The sequence below is a fragment of the Pleurodeles waltl genome, chromosome 7 (assembly GCF_031143425.1).
Source record: "Pleurodeles waltl isolate 20211129_DDA chromosome 7, aPleWal1.hap1.20221129, whole genome shotgun sequence".
Lineage (NCBI taxonomy): Eukaryota > Metazoa > Chordata > Amphibia > Caudata > Salamandridae > Pleurodeles > Pleurodeles waltl.
In genome coordinates, this window is record NC_090446.1 from 131,258,347 (window position 1) to 131,279,902 (window position 21,556).

A 21,556-nucleotide genomic window follows, 5' to 3' on the forward strand; every position below is an offset into this window, starting at 1 on the left:
TTCCTGGGGGAGGTAAGTTATTGTTAGTTTTCACAGGTAAGTAAGTCACTTACAGGTTTGAGTTTTTGGTCCAAGGTAGCCCACCGTTGGGGGTTCAGAGCAACCCCAAAGTTATCACACCAGCAGCTCGGGGCCGGTCAGGTGCAAAGGTCAAAGAGGTGCCCAAAACACATAGGCTATAATGGAGAGAAGGGGGTGCCCCGGTTCCAGTCTGCCAGCAGGTAAGTACCCGCGTCTTCGGAGGGCAGACCAGGGGGGTTTTGTAGGGCACCGGGGGGGACACAAAGTAGCACAGAAAGTACACCCTCAGCAGCGCGGGGGCGGCCGGGTGCAGTGTGCAAACACGCGTCGGGTTTCCTTCAGGTTTCAATGGGAGACCTAGGGGTCTCTTCAGCGATGCAGGCAAGGGGGGGGCTCCTCGGGGTAGCCACCACCTGGGCAAGGGAGAGGGCCTCCTGGGGGTCACTCCTGCACAGAAGTTCCGTTTCTTTAGGGGCTGGGGGCTGCGGGTGAAGGGTCTTTTCCAGCCGTCCGGGAGTTCAGACAGTCGCGGTCAGGGGGAGCCTGGGGATTCCCTCTGCAGGCGTCGCTGTGGGGGCTCAGGGGGGACAACTTTGGTTACTCAGTCGTAGAGTCGCCGGAGGGTCCTCCCTGAGTTGGTTGTTCTCCACCAGTCGAGTCGGGGTCGCCGGGTGCAGTGTTGAAAGTCTCACGCTTCTTGTGGGGAGTTGCAGGGGGTCTTTAAATCTGCTCCTTGTAACAAAGTTGCAGTTCTTTTGGAGCAGTGCCGCTGTCCTCTGGAGTTTCTTGTCTCTTTCGAAGCAGGGCAGTCCTCAGAGGATTCAGAGGTCGCTGGTCCCTTGGAAAGTGTCGCTGGAGCAGGTCCTTTGGAAGGCAGGAGACAGGCCGGTAAGTCTGGGGCCAAGGCAGTTGGTGTCTTCTGTTCTTCCTCTGCAGGGGTTTGTCAGCTCGGCAGTCCTTCTTCTTGTAGTTGCAGGAATCTCAATTCTTAGGTTCAGGGGAGCCCTTAAATACTAAATTTAAGGGCGTGTTTAGGTCTGGGGGTTAGTAGCCAATGGCTACTAGCCCTGAGGGTGGGTACACCCTCTTTGTGCCTCCTCCCAAGGGGAGGGGGTCACATCCCTAATCCTATTGGGGGAATCCTCCATCTGCAAGATGGAGGATTTCTAAAAGTTGGAGTCACTTCAGCTCAGGACACCTTAGGGGCTGTCCTGACTGGCCAGTGACTCCTCCTTGTTTTTCTCATTATTTTCTCCGGCCTTGCCGCCAAAAGTGGGGGCCGGGGGCGGGCAACTCCACTAGCTGGAGTGTCCTGCGGTGCTGGCACAAAGGGGTGAGCCTTTGAGGCTCACCGCCAGGTGTGACAGCTCCTGCCTGGGGGAGGTGTTAGCATCTCCACCCAGTGCAGGCTTTGTTACTGGCCTCAGAGTGACAAAGGCACTCTCCCCATGGGGCCAGCAACATGTCTCTAGTGTGGCAGGCTGCCGGAACCAGTCAGCCTACACAGATCAATTGGGTAAAATACAGGGGGTATCTCTAAGATGCCCTCTGTGTGCATTTTTTAATAAATCCAACACTGGCATCAGTGTGGGTTTATTATTCTGAGAAGTTTGATACTAAACTTCCCAGTATTCAGTGTAGCCATTATGGAGCTGTGGAGTTCGTTTTTGACAGACTCCCAGCCCATATACTCTTATGGCTACCCTGCACTTACAATGTCTAAGGTTTTGCTTAGACACTGTAGGGGCATAGTGCTCATGCACATATGCCCTCACCTGTGGTATAGTGCACCCTGCCTTAGGGCTGTAAGGCCTACTAGAGGGGTGACTTAGCTATGCCACAGGCAGTGTGAGGTTGGCATGGCACCCTGAGGGGAGTGCCATGTCGACTTAGTCATTTTCTTCCCACCAGCACACACAAGCTGGCAAGCAGTGTGTCTGTGCTGAGTGAGGGGTCCCTAGGGTGGCATAAGACATGCTGTAGCCCTTAGAGACCTTCCCTGGCATCAGGGCCCTTGGTACCAGGGGTACCAGTTACAAGGGACTTACCTAGGTACCAGGGTTGTGCCAATTGTGGAAACAATGGTACATTTTAGGTGAAAGAACACTGGTGCTGGGGCCTGGTTAGCAGGGTCCCAGCACACTTCTCAGTCAAGTCAGCATCAGTATCAGGCAAAAAGTGGGGGGTAACTGCAACAGGGAGCCATTTCTTTACACAGTGGAACCTTGATCTGGGTGGGCCCTGAAATCCCACTTTGTTTTACACTTGTCTGGCCTTGAAGGGAGGTACACGATCTTGGAGGGTTTTACTGGGCTGGCTTCCCATCTTGCTCGGCTCGTTATGTGCTCTGAATTCCAAACAGGCCCTGCTCCTGCACACCCTAACTCCAGTATTATTGCGGAAACCGACGGCACCTTGCTATTGGGGTGGAGAAGACAACTGTGTTCCGGATGAGGGGTTGGACCGTTCCCACATGCCAGTGCCTGGTGCACACCATTATCCTATCGAAGCACCTACGGAAATGGGCCACTCATAATCCACCACTAAATGCTTGTGTTTCTTGCACTCTACAGCTAGGGAATACTACTTTTACTCCTCCTTACACAACCTCCACGCCAGAATTGACTTCTTTTATTGCAGTGCACTTGCCAATGTTGCTGGTATAGAATACCTGGGTCGTTGCTTCTCTGACCATAGCCCCCTCCGACTTCTCTTAGCATGGGGTCGCGCCCGCCCACGCACATCACCTGGTGCTTGCCGTTGGATGCCCTACGCGAGACAGCGTTTCACGCTACCCTGCCTGAGCATGTCACCTCATACCTTGTGGAGAATGAAGAGACCGCTTTCGATGTTCGGAGAATCTGATGCATTTAACGGGGTTCTAGTCATAAACGATTAACTGGGCCGAGAAAGTATTACATAGAGCACTCCAAAACCCAGAGACGGACATTACAGATCATGAATTGGCGCTTCCCATAGACCGAGCTGCTATTGCCCTACTGGCGCAAGCCAAACTAGCACGTAAGGCTGCTTCGGAAAAGCTGAATGCCCTAGATCCAAGAGTTTTCTTGGGGAGGAAGCACTTGGAAGGCGATAAGGTGGGTAAGCTTCTGGCCTGGCTTCTCTGCTTTGATGTCCTTAGGTGTCCCTATTACTGATATCCCAAACTCATCGGCCCAATAGTTAACTCTCTGGGAGCAGTCAACCTCACCTTCTGTGCCTACTGTTCGACATTGAACACTCTCTGTGGCTATTACAGGGACTCTGCGTTTTTGGGCGTGCTGCGTCTCCCTAGATTACAGGCCTCTCATTGTGCAGCCCTGGTGAGCCCATTAACTGAGGACGAGGCAACCCAGGCACTCAGAGGGCACAGGCCAGGACTCTGGGAGCAGATGGCTGACTCGTGGAGTTTTCTTCGCTTCTGCAACCCAGCTCAGCCCTTGCCTGCTTGAGATTTTTGATTCCGCATACTATAGTGGATTACTCCCCTTTTCCCTGCAGGAAATGGTGTTGATGGTTCTGCCCAAACCAGAAGGAGACCCATTGTTGGTGGTGTCCCTCGCCCTCCTGAACACAGACTATAAGATCCTTGGGAAGGTACTCGTACACAGACTGATACCCATAGTGCAACATATGGTAGACCCCGACCAGAACCGTTTCATACACGATCGGAACACCTTTTTAAATCTGTCACCTTTTTATGCTTATGGACTGGGCAAAGACATCGGGTACCAACCCGTATAGAGCTGAAGATTCTGAAGTGAGTTGCGCTAATAAACACACCCCTGGCACGGGTGAAGATGGGTGATGTCTCTCAACTGTTCCGTATTGAACAAGGCCCCTGACAGGGGCTGCCTTTGTCCTCGATTGTTTTTGCATTGGTCATAGAACCCCTTGCGTGCTCATTACAGGAATGTGCGGGCGCCTGACCCTGCCTTTTTTTTTTTTTTGCAGGCACATGGCAATATAATTTTATTTATATGCCGATGATGCACTAGTGTATCTCTGAGAAGAGGCGGGCTGCGTGCTTTGATTGATCGATTTTTGCTTTTGCAGCGTGGGTGTCTTCTAGATTCCCATACTTTGCATATTCTGCTAGCTAGTGGTTGGAGTCGGAAAGAGCTACTTGTTTTTACTTTAGGTTTTGACTTTTTTGTGGGTGTATGTAAAACTAGATCCCTCTGGCTTGGGCTACCATCCCCTTTGTGTGGGAGCAAGCTCTTTGGGGGGTGCTTCTGGGTTGAAATTGGGACAAATCCCACCTTTCCAGCACTTTCACATGAGCAACGCCAATGGCTCCTGACCACCCCTTTCCCCGGGAGCCATGATAACTTAAAATACTTGAAAATCAGAATATATCTCGAGGAAAATTTACCTGGTGGATAGTAATGTTGTAGGGCAGGCAGTGGCACGTGGCTTGCTGTCATTCTGGACTTCCTTCCACACTCTCCCATGGGATGCATCGCCAGCTCTAAAATGCTACTCCTAATAAATACGATTACAATTTACAATTACTCCTCGCACGACTGCTGTGTCTTCTCCATCTCGTCCCACTCCAAAACGGTTGTTCGTAGAGCTGCGCTCGCTCCTGATCTAGGCTAAGGGGAGGATTAGGGTAACAACTCAACTATACACCTCACTATCTGAAGGAGGCCTTGGGACACCAAAGTATGCATCTTACTACGCCTGCACCCAACTGCAGTGGCCAACACACTGACTGGCCATAATATATCTGAACTGGGTCATCGGCCCGCTGCCGCATCACGTCACCCTAAGCAGTATTATGATGACTGTTGGGCTCCAATACACGGTTAAACATCACACAAGTTGTATATGTGCCTGTATTACCCTTAAGGGAGCCGCTGGGGTTCTCTGCTCTTTGCTCAAGGCAGGAAGTGGCTCAGTAGACCAAGGCAGGCCTTGGAACATGGGGCCGACCTCTTCAATGATAAGGTTCTGTGCACCTTGGAGGGCCTAGTGGACCACTATGGTATCACTGGACTATTTTCTCGTTTATGCCTCCCTCACACGCCATCTCCACAAGGTCTGGCTCAAGGCACATGACAAGCCAGAGACCTCACAGTACTTACAAACATTACTTACACATGGGTGTATGTGCCACGCGATTACATATCTATTTGGCTCATTGTGAATTCACAGGAGCATGCCACTTATACCATTGTGCGCCTACTGGGACACCGCACTATCAATCACACTTACTGACAAGCAGTGGGTGCAGTGCATGGACATACCTAAATTAGAACCATGTATAAGTAGCAAGGCGCTAGCAGCATGTGCCCCTGCTGTTTCTCCACTGTGGTAGATTTCATGCAAATGATGTAGTCCTGCTCCTTCATTAGCTCATCCTGGGATATGGTGCTCGACTATATTTTGCAAATCATGTGTCCCCCTCCATTTGCGAAAGATGCGTTCCATTGCCTGTTGGGACTCACTACATGCACAGTCGAACGGAAACCCTCCAACAAATACATAGACTTGTCCTTGATCTCCGTTTAACGCAGAATAGCCATGAGCTTCAAATTGACCTTTACCCCCACCCATTCGTGGCTCACTGTTCTCTTTTCTGGGACATTGGACGAAAACGACATATTGCACAACCTAGGCACGGGGTGCGCTGGTCCAACTACACCCCCAGACTAGGAATGGTACCTGGCTGCTGTGGAGGCCAAATCTGAAGGGCTGCAACACCGAACTCCCTCGTCTATGTTCCTAAAGGATACTACTAGCTAGCAACTCTCCATTGTCAGGCCCTGCCTGTATTGCTATTACAACCAGGATGGCATCGGCTATGCCCAGACACAAAAGGGATTCTGGGAAGGGAAGCCCCACCTCCCCTTGCTCATACTGCCCACTACCTAGACCACTTATATCCCAGCCCCCACTCCCACCTCCCCTGCAACAACACACTCATCTCCCCCTTCACCTTTCTCAACATCCTGACCCTCTACCGGCCATTCGTCCCCCGCAGTGGGACCCACCCCCTATATTAACTCATGCACACCCAAAGTTCTATGTTTATTACCATTATTCCCTTGTTGGCTGGACAATGCAGGACCGCTTGCTAAGTTTGTACACCTAGCAAAGGTTTTGTGGGGCCAAGATTCTGTACATTTATTGGTTATTGATAGTCTTACAAATGTGATTGTTCTTACATGCCAAATATGGACGCTTTGTACCAGACCGCTCTTTATCCTGTTATAACTATCCATGTTTTTGTATGTTATAAACTCAGACTTTTTTGTAAAACTAAATAAATAAAAAAATAAAGATTGCTGTACGGCACACACATCATAACCACAAACGTAACCAGCATCTGCCTTGTAGTTGCTAGCGAAAGGATGGCTTTTCCGCACCAATATGCAGCAAGTGCAGAATTGAGGACATGCTGGCTCGGGGAACACAACCTTTCTGTGTGATCTTTTTTTTTTTTTTGTGGGCATGCATTTGAAAGAGTTTGGCAAATGTCATACACTCACATCTACTCCTGGCTCATGTTACTGTAATAATGCTGTTCGCATACTTAAGACTAAACACATGCACCACTAACCCCACCGATAGACGATAGCATAAACACTTTCGTTACTCTGACTTGCCACCTTTGTTTATTTACAGCCAGTAAAAAAGAAGAAAATTAAGCGTGAAATAAAAATTCTAGAAAACCTACGAGGTGGACCCAACATCATAACTCTGGCAGATATAGTTAAAGACCCAGTGGTGAGTCTGCAGGGAGTGATGTGCCAAGGGGACCAGTTTTCTTTGTCTTTGATAAAAAAAGCTTGTGTAATATGGGGGGTGTTTACAGGCATGCATTTGAGGTGGGTGGAATCTCCTCAAAGCTATATAACTATTAAAGGGCTTTGTTCAATAGAAGGTCTAGACTGTTCCGTGACCAAAAGCCTGGTTCTCCTAGCTGTAGAAATGAGACATATGAAAACGCTATTTCGTTTATCTTTTTCAGTCCCGAACTCCAGCCCTCGTCTTTGAACACGTAAACAACACAGACTTTAAGGTATAGTGTGGTGGTGCAGTATACCTCCCTTCTGATAAATGTTCTTTGTTCGAAGTGCTTGGGTTATTTGTGGGATTAATTATAGTTACAGCCCCGAGTCCACCAGGTCATTTCTTTGGATGAAGTGCATTTTCCAGAGGTACACTTGGACAAGTAGCTGTCGGTGTGCAGTCTGCTTTAGTTTCCAGTATAGAAATCACTCTTCTACTGCGATAACTGCAGAGTAATTAACAGTAGTAGAAATTGGAAGCTTTAATCTCAAACTCTTTGCTTTGTTTCCACTGTCTGCTAAAATCTGAGTGGGGTAACTCTGCTTTGGCTAAGGTCAAGCAACTAAAATTTGTAGAGCCCTTGCAGGTGGGAACTGTTACCTGTACCGTGAAAAGTACTTTTACTACTCACTGAAGTGTCACGTTTCCCTCCAACAGCAGCTGTATCAGACTTTAACGGACTATGACATCCGCTTCTACATGTACGAGATTCTTAAGGTAGGTCAAGCTATGCCTGCCTTTTATGTTGAGCGTACTTTCTGTTCATTGCCATATTATGTATTGTAAACTTTGTTAAAGTGAGAGTTTGGCATCTTTGGGTTGTTGCCTTTTAGGCTCTGGAATGTACTTTTTCTAAGCTCTACTCTGAGCTCTATTATGGGTGATAGTCTACCCCTTTCATCGAAGGGGCAGTTTCACTTCTCCTTGTACTATTATTCCTATCAAGGTGCTGCTGAAAATCACATGATGGCAGTCTGTTCATCCTTGTGTTGCTGTTTCTAAGAAGTATGGATGTCTGTGCAGTGGTGACTCGTGCTGTCTTAAGTAAATGGGTGTTGCACTGCTATTTACATGTCTGTTTCAGCTTGCATTTTCTCTGCTTTCTGTAGGCTCTAGATTACTGTCATAGCATGGGGATCATGCATAGAGACGTCAAACCTCACAATGTCATGATTGATCATGAACACAGGAAGGTAAGGATTGAGTCCGATTCTGGCAGGGTGTTTAAAGTTTGCCCAGTTTCTCCCTATGACAGCTTTACAAATGTGAACATGGACTACTTGGGCCAGGGCTATGGACTCAGTTAAAACCCTTACAACAAAGCTTTTTTGGACATGAGGCAGTTTGTGCTTGATACCACAAATAATTTCCAGAGCTGTTTTTTTTTTTTTTTTTTATTTTTTTTTTTCATTATTATTATCCCTTGCCCTTTGTATGAAAGGCACAGCCCACTCATCCAGTGCCCCTTCCTCTAGGTTCTTCTGCTGAGCACTGGAGCAGCAACATGAGTGCTGAACAGAAGGTTAGATTTGTCTTGGGTGTATGGAGCAGTAAGGAGACAGATTCTGCTGTGTGGCTTACGCTTCGTTTGAACGTACAATACATGATGATGGAGAGGGTCTCAGCATTTTTAAAATAACTAGCCATTGTTTAGGGGTTACTGTTCTGCTAAGGCCCTTATTTTTTTGGTACACAAAGAACCCAGTTACCTTTTCTGTGCATGTTTTCTTGTCTGTTGTTAATGCTAATATTCAATATTCACCACACTTTTGGTGGCAACATATCGAGCTATGCTTGTTTTTGGTTCCAAAGTGGAAAACTCACCATAACCGTGCATTTGAGTCAATTGCTGCACAGAGCCAAAGGTTGAGTTTAGTGCAGTTCACACATCCAGCAGTTGCGTGACAGGCTCTGCATTGCTTTCAAGTAAACACTGTTCCACATGCCTCACAGTAATTTTTGCAGTTCTTGTGCTGTCAAACATAACATTCCATGTGCATGGCCCAACAGTGTAAAATAAACATTAAAAGATAATGTTCAGTGTTCAGGCCTTGCCTAGTTCTTTATGCTGAACTCACTAATTCACCTCCCATGCGGTACTAGTCCATGGTGTGACCCACCTAGGTTTCTTAACTTTCTCGTCTGTTTTAATTTTTCTGTTACTTGAAAGCACAGTTCTGTCACCCAAGGTCACATGGCCACAATATACATTTTAATTTCTTAGTGGCTTCTCCCCTATGATCAAAGAAAGCAATGTACACCTGATTGACATGCTATCCAAAGTAGAGATTCTTCATTTGGTCAGACAGTGCAAGATAGTGTATTAAGTGCCTACAATCCGCCTTTTATGTGCTGCCTTCACATTTTGCATATCCCAGCTAGGAGCATCTTTGAGATGCTTGTCCTACTGGTAAGAAAAGTTTGAGTGCTGAAAAAGTAGAGCGACATGATGTAAGAAATAGGTTACATGAAAGGAAAATTCATGGTAAGCATAGAGGGGAAGTGAGATGAAGGAAGAACTGACAAAGTGGTGAACGAGGAAAGTAAAGAAATGAAGGCTAACTTCTTGATAACCATTGGATAAACTGTAGCAGTGATTTGTTCTGTTGAACACTTTTTACAACCTTTAACGCTGAGAATCCACCAAAATTCACAACTGAAAACAGAAAACTCAAGCATTCCTTAGTTGAAAATTACTTGTTCCACAAAAACAGGTCTCCCTTTCAGCAGTCACACATTTGACCCTTTCTGGGGTTTTTGGGAGGTTCGGGGGGGGGGGGGCTTGTTTGTTGAACAATGTATCAAAGCAAAGTGTTTCCGTGCGTCACATTAATTTGAATGTTCTAATTGCCATAAACGGCATATTGTTAACTTCTGAATCTTCATTACTCTTAATTACTAACACAGACCAGTACCTTCCTTAGCTGTAAGGGCACATGTTTGTTTGTAGAGCACACATCTCAACCCCATGGATGGGTGGGTGCATCTTAATGATGTTGCCAGATAATGGATGAGTGTTACCCAACTCTGTAGTATTTTTTTGGAAGATTCAAATGCTCCATGGCCCCACTGGTATTCAAACCTGTGACCATGGGTTTCAACTGGTTCCTGAAGTGAGTTAATCCATTGGATGACTAAACCTGTTGGCTTCAAAATGAGATCTTATGTCCCTGTTGAATATCTTCAAGAAGTCTTTTTGAGTAACAGTCAAATTTGATGGGATGCTGACTCGTATATTATCCTGAGCAGCCGTTTGGGATTATTGAAAGTTCAAGGCAGTTATGTTCATAGTGTGAGTTACAGGGTGCAAATACCTTTTACTTTATGTGGCAGTCGGGCTTAGTAAGAAAAATATTGCATATTCTCATCTTCTTGTGTCTACGCTCTGATGTACAGTCATGTGCTTGGAGGTCAGCACTGGGGTTGTGATGAGTGTTCTGCTCACAGGAGAAGTTAAGGTTATTGAATTAATGTTATTTCATCAATGTCCGTTCACTTCGTGCGATAGCCTCCTGAGGCCAATTCAATAAGTAAGATTGCAATAAGAACACTCTCAAATATTCCTATCCAGTAAAATAAAGAGAAATGTATTGACCACCTAGTTAAGCAATATGTTTGGAATATCTTCTCCAGCGCAAGTGATCTCATGTTTTAAGTTGGTCACTCAAAGCTGTGCAGACAAAGCATCTCTCCACGTTCCATTAACAGTTTAATCTTGCTTACTCTCTTGTAAGCATGGAATTTTATAGGCAGACTCATGCTGAAGCAGCATGTAACAATAGTTCTGATAGGCCTGTGACTATGTTATGCTTGCAGCTGCCAAAATTAAAAGTACATTTCATGTTCCAGAAGGAAAATAAAATGGTGCTGTCTGAGTCTTGTAAAGCTCTCAACATCATAAGACCTTGATAAAGCCAACTAAAGTAATGTCCGTAGTCTACAGTTATTAATAGGACTGATGGCAACTTGACAGTGTAGGCCTTTCAATGCTTGGAAATTCATAATATCCTCGCTAAAGACTTTCACAGGCAAATTCTGTTTTTTCATTGTGTTTATGATTGGGGTTCTTTTATGTCATATATTGGAATACATTTTCAATAAAACTAAGCATCTAGCTATTGTCAGGGCTAGCTTTGAACTCTTTTCTTCTTCAGCTGCGTCTAATAGACTGGGGATTGGCAGAGTTTTACCATCCTGGCCAGGAATATAATGTCCGTGTGGCGTCCCGGTACTTCAAAGGACCCGAACTTCTTGTAGACTATCAGGTGAGACTGAGCTGGAATGGTTGGCTGATCATTTCCTTAGCTGGTAAATCATTCAGATACTGGGAAGTCTAGCTAACATGGGGACTGATACTAGTGTATGGACCAGAGTAGCACACTTGGCTTACTTTGTGCCTGTAAGAGTGCTTGAGGCTTTGTACTTGGGGCTTGGGATGGGGCTTGCCAGTGATTTACAGAGATTTGGTCATTGAGTACATCTATTAGTTTTATAATCTGGAACTGACCTATGAAACTGAGAATGCACTTTACCAATGAATATATAATGTGTGTATCCATGAATACTCTATTGGTTCTTGAACCTTTACACTGTAGACTGAGGGGAAACACTGAAATGTGTCTGATTTAAGGCAGGGCTTTGTGGTGTTCAGTCAACATGTTTTGGTACTGAAATGTTTGTCTTACTGTGCTTTAGATGTATGATTACAGCCTCGATATGTGGAGCTTGGGTTGTATGCTGGCCAGCATGATCTTTCGGAAGGAGCCATTTTTCCATGGGCACGACAACTATGATCAGGTGAGCAATCGATTGAAATAGTACCTACTGTTGAACCAAGTTGAGATCAGCTTGGCAGTCAGCTGTTGTGCAATAAAATCTCATTCCCTTCAAACACAAGTTCTTCAAGAGAAGGCCTTTAGGCTACCTTTCCACCAGGGTTATAGAGAATAAGCCCAGTCCCATAACCCTACCAGTGCTACTACCACCTTCTCACCTGTACAAATGACTTCACTGTGAGCGGTGGTGGACTTCTGGTGCAGTCTCTTCCAGCAGAGCCTGAACTCTGCCTTGACACAACCAGTAATACGTGGAGCACCTAGAGTGCATTCAGCGGTTGTGTGCTAGAGTAGTCTTTAGGGGTAAGCCTTAAGGTATTGTAGCTTATCTTCTGTAATATGTACCCGGACATCTGTCTCTACACCTTTTTACTAAGTTATCACTTTGCCAAGCACACTTTCTCTCTTCACTCTTATGTGGTATTACCCTATGAGAAGGATTAGTGTCACTGCTTGGCTATTCAAATAGTCTTCGGGCAGGCCTTCCAAGGGGCTGATCCTTGATAACAAATGATGTAGACTAGAAATAGCTGGGCCACTACATTAGTTCCCATCTAGTACCTATGTGAACAAATCCAAACAGAACTCTGCTCCTTTGGTTCCTAGTTGTAAAACACTTTGGAGCATGGGGCTAATTAAACCTCTTCCTTCAGCCCAAGTTAAACCCAATGAGGACCCTTACATCAGGGCAGATTCAACTCCTCTCACCCACCTGGTTGCACAAATCATTTAATTTAAGTCCAGTACCAGTCCTAAATTATGGAACCCCATCCTGTTTTACAGCTTGTATTGTTTTCAAGTACCGGTACTAATCACTAACCTTGAAAATGTCTCCTTGATTGTCCCATCCTGTTTCTCCATTTCCTTTTCTTCTGTATCTCTTGCCACCTCAACATCGTCCTAGTTAAAATGTGCTTGGTTACACCCACATCCCATTTAACGAGTCAGACAACACTAACGCAGGCAATAAACTCTATACTTGAGTGGTGGAGATTACACTGTTGTACTAGGGAAAATGCTCTTTTCTAACCCTCACAGTAGGGTTGTGGCAGCTCCTATCAGAAGAAGTTGGGGTGTGGAAATGAAATGGTTTGGATGAGGGGGTCGTCCTGTTGTGCAGCTTGAGAAGAGCTGTGCTCAGGTAAGATTGTTGTACCTTTTTGATATGGAAACCTAACCCATTAAGCACTTTTGGGAACATCTGTTATGCCAGTAAAAGTTGCAGGGTCTTATTTTGTATACTAATTTGAAGTCACTATAAACTTTTGATGTGTTGTGGTGACTTGGTATAAGCAGTAATTCAATGTGTACGGTAGGGTATGTGAGAATAATAAGTGCAACTTACTCTCAAGAAAGGGTTCAGCTTTTGTATTTGAAGCAGCTACTGGATAAAACTTAAAATGCGACAGTTCTAACTGTATAAGTGATGCTGCCTTTAAACTAGGAGTATTTTGTTTTATCGGGTATGTGTATAGCACAGTATTTAATAATTACTTGGCCTTTAGCATTTTGGCTTGGAGACTACAAAAGCTCGTTTTTTTAAATGGATGTTCTCCACACATAGTTGTTTTGGCTAGCCAGACCCCAGTTTGTGTAAGTGATGTGGTTTGGGGAACATGGGCTATACTTGGAAGCTATTTGGATGAAGGAGGGGAATGAATTTTGTGTTAAGTTTTGGATGGTATTTGTGTTGGGGCCAAAGTGTGGGTTCAGGTCGTATGGCCCTTCATTGAACCTGTCACAACTATGGTTGTTGCCTGTCATGTTTTGGCCCCTGAGGAACCTCTTAAAGTTGGCATTGGTAGCGTACTGTGCTGAAATTGTGGCACAAAAGATGCTTTTCTGTGGAACTACAACAGACTGTCCTCTAAGAAACACCTACTTTCTGATACTCCACACTGTAGGAAATGTAATTATTATTTGAGTGGGTGACTACCTACCTGGAGGAATAATCCCACCTCTTGTTAGGGTAATTTAATCTGAGCACAATGCTCTTGTAGCTGTGTCAGACAGCAGACCGACAATGTAGGGCAGTATCTAAAGTATTATGCAGTACCAAAAGAGTAATCAAGTTGAAATGCAATAAGAATCCCCAGCTGAATTAGAAAAATTTAGTAAAATGTATTAAACAATTTTTTTAAAATGACAATATAAAGGGATATGATTGTTTTTTTTTTTTTTTTTTTCTTTTTTTCTACATTTCAAGTAGAAATGGCACTAAGGAGCACAAAGTACCAGGATAGTGGTCTTCTGAGATCTAGGTGCAGTTTGATGCTGGCTGTGATGGAGCATGGGTGAGATACACCAACCAGGTTCTTCAGTCTCAAAGGTTTTACCTTCTGATATTGGACCTTTTAAGTCCCCTATCCACCAGAGCTGTACTTTTCCTAATCCCCTTGGACCTTAAGGTGGGCCCTAATACACTCACAGGGTGTCAGATGCATTCCAAACAGGGTCCAGACCAGGTCCAATTGCCATTGGTCAGCTGAGCAGTTGAAAGCAAATGCCTCTTGTGGCTTGTTGTGTCCCATGTAGCTTTAACAGGAGGTCAAGCTTAAAACCATTGAGGTCTGCTTCTTTGTCCTGGGTACGAGAGAGCAGGTCCAGTCCTTTCAGGGCTCTTCTCAGTCGCAGAAAGCAGGTTCAGACGCCATCTTATTTTCGTCTGATCCAAGAGTGTTTTGAAGTGGTTGCCTAGAAATGCCACATTTATGTGTACTTTGAGCCACTAGGTGGGGATGACTTGTGGGCTTGCCTTAACCAATCTGATAAGTTCCTGGGGCCAACCCTACCCACTTTGGGCATTTTCAAGATGGCGGAAGTCTTTGTACAGGGTATGTGTATGGGGAGTTTACTATAGTAATCCTAGTGTCCTCCCATACCCAACACAAAAATTGTTTGGGCCAGTCAGTGTACCACCAATAAACCCAGAGGCAGATGTTTTTTAGAAGCATGCAGCAACCAGGCAATAGATACGCAAGGCATGTTTTGGACTCCTCTTCTCACCCTTTGAAGAGTGCCCCAAGTGTTCTGTGTAAAGCCACAGCCTGTCAAGCAGGATTTGTCACTCTAATGTCCAAAAGGATGCTCACAGCCCTACACGCATTGTCCTGCTTGCAGGAGACCTCTCTGTCCATTCAAATCCTTATTTGCACCTAGTAGGCATTACACACCTATGCAGCATATTACTATGTGGGTGAAGTAGGAAAACAAATGCAAAATGGCCCCCATACCCTTTAGATAGGTGAATAAACTTTCTAAAAGCAGATATCCCTCAAAATTAATCAAAAATCCCATTTCACCATTGAATTATTATTAAAAATGTGTTTTCCTGGCTGTCTCCTAACCAAAACTAGCATTATGAAATGAAATAATGTAATGCAGTGTTTTTCTGTGAAGCAGCCAGCCTTGCTACAGTGAAAATAGATGTTGTAACTTTTTTTTTTTTTACTGTAAGGGCATGTTTAACATTAAATTCCTACACGTTCTACTTTAAAATAGCATGCACCTTGCCTTAAGGGCAACGAGGCTGAATTGGTCATTGTAAAGAAATGGCTCCCTGTTGCAGTTACCCCCCACTTTTTGCCTGATACTGATGCTGACTTGACTGAGAAGTGTGCTGGGACCCTGCTAACCAGGCCCCAGCACCAGTGTTCTTTCACCTAAAATGTACCATTGTTTCCACAATTGGCACACCCTGGCATCCAGATAAGTCCCTTGTAACTGGTACCTCTGGTACCAAGGGCCCTGATGCCAGGGAAGGTCTCTAAGGGCTGCAGCATGTATTATGCCACCCTAGAGACCCCTCACTCAGCATAGACACCCTGCTTACAAGCCTGTGTGTGCTAGTGAGAACAAAATGAGTAAGTCGACATGGCACTCCCCTCAGGGTGCCATGCCAGCCTCTCACTGCCTATGCAGTATAGGTAAGACACCCCTCTAGCAGGCCTTACAGCCCTAAGGCAGGGTGCACTATACCACAGGTGAGGGCATATGTGCATGAGCACTATGCCCCTACAGTGTCTAAGCAAAACCTTAGACATTATAAGTGCAGGGTAGCCATAAGAGTATATGGGCTGGGAGTCTGTCAAAAACGAACTCCACAGCTCCATAATGGCTACACTGAATACTGGGAAGTTTAGTATCAAACTTCTCAGAATAATAAACCCACACTGATGCCAGTGTTGGATTTATTAAAAAATGCACACAGAGAGCATCTTAGAGATGCCCCCTGTATTTTACCCAATTGTTCAGTGTAGGCTGACTAGTTCCAGCAGCCTGCCACACTAGAGACATGTTGCTGGCCCCATGGGGAGAGTGCCTTTGTCACTCTGAGGCCAGTAACAAAGCCTGCACTGGGTGGAGATGCTAACACCTCCCCCAGGCAGGAGCTGTAACACCTGGCGGTGAGCCTCAAAGGCTCACCCCTTTGTCACAGCCCAGCAGGGCACTCCAGCTTAGTGGAGTTGCCCGCCCCCTCCGGCCACGGCCCCCACTTTTGGCGGCAAGGTTGGAGGGAACAAAGAAAGCAACAAGGAGGAGTCACTGGCCAGTCAGGACAGCCCCTAAGGTGTCCTGAGCTGAGGTGACTCTAACTTTTAGAAATCCTCCATCTTGCAGATGGAGGATTCCCCCAATAGGGTTAGGATTGTGACCCCCTCCCCTTGGGAGGAGGCACAAAGAGGGTGTACCCACCCTCAGGGCTAGTAGCCATTGGCTACTAACCCCCCAGACCTAAACACGCCCTTAAATTTAGTATTTAAGGGCTACCCTGAACCCTAGAAATTTAGATTCCTGCAACTACAAGAAGGACTGCCTAGCTGAAAACCCCTGCAGAGGAAGACCAGAAGACAACAACTGCTTTGGCTCCAGAAACTCACCGGCCTGTCTCCTGCCTTCCAAAGATCCTGCTCCAGCGACGCCTTCCAAAGGGACCAGCGACCTCGACATCCTCTGAGGACTGCCCCTGCTTCGAAAAGACAAGAAACTCCCGAGGACAGCGGACCTGCTCCAAGAAAGGCTGCAACTTTGTTTCCAGCAGCCTTGAAAGAACCCTGCAAGCTCCCCGCAAGAAGCGTGAGACTTGCAACACTGCACCCGGCGACCCCGACTCGGCTGGTGGAGAACCAACACCTCAGGGAGGACCCCCGGACTACTCTACGACTGTGAGTACCAAAACCTGTCCCCCCTGAGCCCCCACAGCGCCGCCTGCAGAGGGAATCCCGAGGCTTCCCCTGACCGCGACTCTCTGAAACCTAAGTCCCGACGCCTGGGAAAGACCCTGCACCCGCAGCCCCCAGGACCTGAAGGACCGGACTTTCACTGGAGAAGTGACCCCCAGGAGTCCCTCTCCCTTGCCCAAGTGGAGGTTTCCCCGAGGAAGCCCCCCCTTGCCTGCCTGCAGCGCTGAAGAGATCCGTTGATCTCTCATAGACTAACATTGAAAATCCGACGCTTGTTTCTACACTGCACCCGGCCGCCCCCCCGCTGCTGAGGGTGAAATTTCTGTGTGGGCTTGTGTCCCCCCCGGTGCCCTACAAAACCCCCCTGGTCTGCCCTCCGAAGACGCGGGTACTTACCTGCAAGCAGACCGGAACCGGGGCACCCCCTTCTCTCCATTCTAGCCTATGCGTTTTGGGCACCACTTTGAACTCTGCACCTGACCGGCCCTGAGCTGCTGGTGTGGTGACTTTGGGGTTGCTCTGAACCCCCAACGGTGGGCTACCTTGGACCAAGAACTGAACCCTGTAAGTGTCTTACTTACCTGGTAAAACTAACAAAAACTTACCTCCCCCAGGAACTGTGAAAATTGCACTAAGTGTCCACTTTTAAAGTAGCTATTTGTCAATAACTTGAAAAGTATACATGCAATTGAAATGATTCAAAGTTCCTAATGTACTTACCTGCAATACCTTTCAAACAAGATATTACATGTTAAATTTGAACCTGTGGTTCTTAAAATAAACTAAGAAAATATATTTTTCTATAACAAAACCTATTGGCTGGATTTGTCTCTGAGTGTGTGTACCTCATTTATTGTCTATGTGTATGTACAACAAATGCTTAACACTACTCCTTGGATAAGCCTACTGCTCGACCACACTACCACAAAATAGAGCATTAGTATTATCTATTTTTACCACTATTTTACCTCTAAGGGGAACCCTTGGACTCTGTGCATGCTATTCCTTACTTTGAAATAGCACATACAGAGCCAACTTCCTACAGTCATGAACTATGTAGGAAGCTGGCCTGGTGTGTATTGGGTGCCTGAGGTACTTACACCTTATATCAGGTCCAAGTATCCCTTATTAGTGTAGTCTTGAAGCCAGGCTCTCGAGTTAGCTGTAGATAAGCAGCCAAGGTTTATCTAGGAGACATGCAAAGCTCATGCAATACCACTGTAGTCACACAGCTCTCACACATATGGAAGAAGACCCTCAGTTGTACAAAAATAAAGGTACTTTATTTTAGTGTGACAAATACAAAAAAGTACGAGGCAACCCTCCAATAGGAGATAAATAAAACACTAGATATGTACACTAGTAATCAGCAATAGGCCTAGAAAGTGATAGAAAACAGTGCAAATGCAAAAAGACAGTAGTAACCCTAGGGGGAGCCCAAACCATATACTAAAAAATGGAATGCGAACACAGGACCCTCACCTAGGTAAGTGGAATGTGTAGAGGAGGGTTGGGGGTTGTAGGAAACCCCAAAGGTAAGTACCACAGTGCCCCCGCCCCCACCCGTGCCTCCCTTCTTCCTTCTCGTGTTGTTGCCCTTAAAGGATGCACAGCCAGGGAAATGTTGCAGAAGCTGGTAGGAGCTGTGGAAGCAATGTTGCAAGCAGAGTTTTCGTCGTTGATGCAGATTGTCGGTTCCTAGAGGGTCCAGTCGTGGTTCTTTTGGCTAGAAGTCGAAGTAGAGGTTGCAGAGGAGTCCTGCTGGAATCTTGCAAGCCGAATTGGAGGACCCACCCAAGAGGGAGACCTCAATAGCCCTGAAAGGGGGATTGGTCACCTAGCCAGGTGACCAGCTATCAGGAGGGGGCTTTGACGTCACCTGCCGGACCTTGTCACTCAGATCCTGAGGTGGTGATGGACAAGGAGTGGTCACTCACCTTTCCACTGTCCAGTTTTGTGCCAAAGCAGTGACTGGAGACCATGAACCGGTGTAGACTGCTTTATGCACGGAGCATACCAGTGGCTTGGGGAGGCTACCCCTCCCTAGCCATGTAACATCTGTTTTCAAAGGGAGAGGGTGTCATTATCTCCTCCCCCCCCCCCCCCCCAAGGTATGATTCACACATGTTTGATACCAAACATGCCTAGGTTCAGAGTTAGCGTTATGTAGCTGGACATAAGACATAGTGACTTGTGTCCAGTACACACACAAAATGGCATCCCAGCTGTAGGAAGTTGGCTCTGTATGCACTATTTCAAAGTAAGGAATAGTATGCACAGAGTCCAAGGGTTCCCCTTAGAGGTAAGATAGTGGCAAAAAGAGATAATACTAATGCTCTATTTTGTGGTAGTGTGGTCGAGCAGTAGGGTTATCAAAGGAGTAGTGTTAAGCATTTGTTGTACATACACAAGCAATAAATGAGGAACACACACTCAAAGACAATTCCAGGCCAATAGGTTTTTGTATAGGAAAATATATTTTCTTTGTTTATTTTAAGAACCACAGGTTCAAATTTTACATGTAATACTTCAAATGAAAGGTATTGCAGGTAAGTACTTTAGAAACTTTGAATAATCACAATAGCATATATACTTTTCAAATAAATTACATATAGCTATTTTAAAACTAGACACTTAGTGCAATTTTCAACAGTTCCTGGGGGAGGTAAGTATTTGTTAGTTTTTGTAGGTAAATAAACCACCTACGGGGTTCAAGTTTGGGTCCAAGGTAGCCCACCGTTGGGGGTTCAGAGCAACCCCAAAGTTACCACACCAGCAGCTCAGGGCCGGTCAGGTGCAGAGTTCAAAGTGGTGCCCAAAACGCATAGGCTTCAATGGAGAAGGGGGTGCCCCGGTTCCAGTCTGCCAGCAGGTAAGTACCCGCGTCTTCGGAGGGCAGACCAGGGTTTTTTTTTTTGTAGGGCACCGGGGGGGGGGGGGGAACACAAGTTAGCACAGGAAGTACACCCTCAGCAGCACGGGGGCGGCCGGGTGCAGTGTGCAAACACACGTCGGGTTTCCAATGTAAATCAATGGGAGACCAAGGGTTCTCTTCAGCGATGCAAGCAGGAAGGGGGGGGGGCTCCTCGGGGTAGCCACCACCTGGGCAAGGGAGAGGGCATCCTGGGGGTCACTCCTGCACTGGAGTTCCGATCTTTCAGGTCCTGGGGGCTGCGGGTGCAGGGTCTTTTCCAGGCGTCGGGATCTGGGAGTCAGGCAGTCGCGGTCAGGGGGAGCCTCTGGATTCCCTCTGCAGGCATCGCTGTGGGGGCTCGGGGGGGGCAACTCTGGCTACTCAGTCTCGTAGTCGCCAGGGAGTCCTCCCTGAAGTGTTGTTTCTCCACAAGTCGAGCCGGGGGCGTCGGGTGCAGAGTTGCAAGTCTCACGCTTCCGGCGGGAAACGCAGTTGTCTTGAAGTTGCTTCTTTGGAAACAAAGTTGCAGTCTTGGATGAACAGAGCCGCTGTCCTCTGGAGTTTCTTGGTCCTTCTAGAGCAGGGCAGTCCTCTGAGGATTCCGAGGTCTCTGGTCCTGGGGAAAGCGTTGCTGGAGCAGTGTCTATTCGAAGTGGGGAGACAGGCCGGTAGAGCTGGGGCCAAAGCAGTTGGTGTCTCCGTCTTCTCTGCAGGGTTTTTCAGCTCAGTAGTCCTCTTCTTCTTAGGTTGCAGGAATCTGAATTCCTAGGTCTGGGGGTTAGTAGCCAATGGCTACTAGCCCTGAGGGTGGGTACACCCTCTATGCGCCTCCTCCCAAGGGGAGGGGGTCACATTCCTATCCCTATTGGGGGAATCCTCCATCTGCAAGATGGAGGATTTCTAAAAGTTAGTCACTTCCGCTCAGGACACCTTAGGGGCTGTCCTGACTGGCCAGTGACTCCTCCTTGTTTTTCTCATTATCTCCTCTGGCCTTGCTGCCAAAAGTGGGGCCGTGGCCGGAGGGGGCGGGCAACTCCACTAGCTGGAATGCCCTGTGGTGCTGTAACAAAGGGGGTGAGCCTTTGAGGCTCACCGCCAGGTGTTACAGCTCCTGCAAGGGGGAGGTGATAAGCATCTCCACCCAGTGCAGGCTTTGTTACTAGCCACAGAGTGACAAAGACACTCTCCCCTTGTGGCCAGCAACATGTCTCGAGTGTGGCAGGCTGCTAAAACCAGTCAGCCTACACGGGTAGTTGGTTAAGGTTTCAGGGGGCACCTCTAAGGTGCCCTCTGGGGTGTATGTTACAATAAAATGTACACTGGCATCAGTGTGCATTTATTGTGCTGAGACGTTTGATACCAAACTTCCCAGTTTTCAGTGTAGCCATTATGGTGCTGTGGAGTTCGTGTTTGACAGACTCCCAGATCATATACTCTTATAGCTACCCTGCACTTACAATGTCTAAGGTTTTGCTTAGACACTGTAGGGGCACAGTGCTCATGCACTGGTGCCCTCACCTATGGTATAGTGCACCCTGCCTAAGGGCTGTAAGGCCTGCTAGAGGGATGACTTATCTATACTGCATAGGCAGTGTGAGGTTGGCATGGCGCCCTGAGGGGAGTGCCATGTCGACTTACTCGTTTTGTCCTCACAAGCACACACAAGCTTGGCAAGCAGTGTGTCTGTGCTGAGTGAGGGGTCTCCAGGGTGGCATAAGACATGCTGCAGCCCTTAAAGACCTTCCCTGGCATCAGGGCCCTTGGTACCAGTTACTTACCTGGATGCCAGGGTGTGCCAATTG

At 46.9% G+C, this 21,556-nt stretch overlaps 1 protein-coding gene across 4 annotated transcripts in view; it reads left to right on the top strand.

Moving 5' to 3' along the window:
- The window catches only part of CSNK2A1 (casein kinase 2 alpha 1), a 99,761-nt gene that overhangs the window by 38,152 nt on the left and 40,053 nt on the right, over positions 1-21,556 (top strand). For 3 of the 4 annotated variants that reach the window (XM_069243316.1, XM_069243314.1, XM_069243315.1), the window contains exons 4-9: positions 6,655-6,756; positions 7,001-7,051; positions 7,480-7,539; positions 7,932-8,015; positions 10,977-11,087; positions 11,518-11,619. In XM_069243316.1, coding sequence (XP_069099417.1) covers positions 6,655-6,756; positions 7,001-7,051; positions 7,480-7,539; positions 7,932-8,015; positions 10,977-11,087; positions 11,518-11,619 — 510 coding nt within the window. The remainder of the gene's footprint in view (positions 1-6,654; positions 6,757-7,000; positions 7,052-7,479; positions 7,540-7,931; positions 8,016-10,976; positions 11,088-11,517; positions 11,620-21,556) is intronic. The other variant, XM_069243317.1, reaches the window with a different exon arrangement.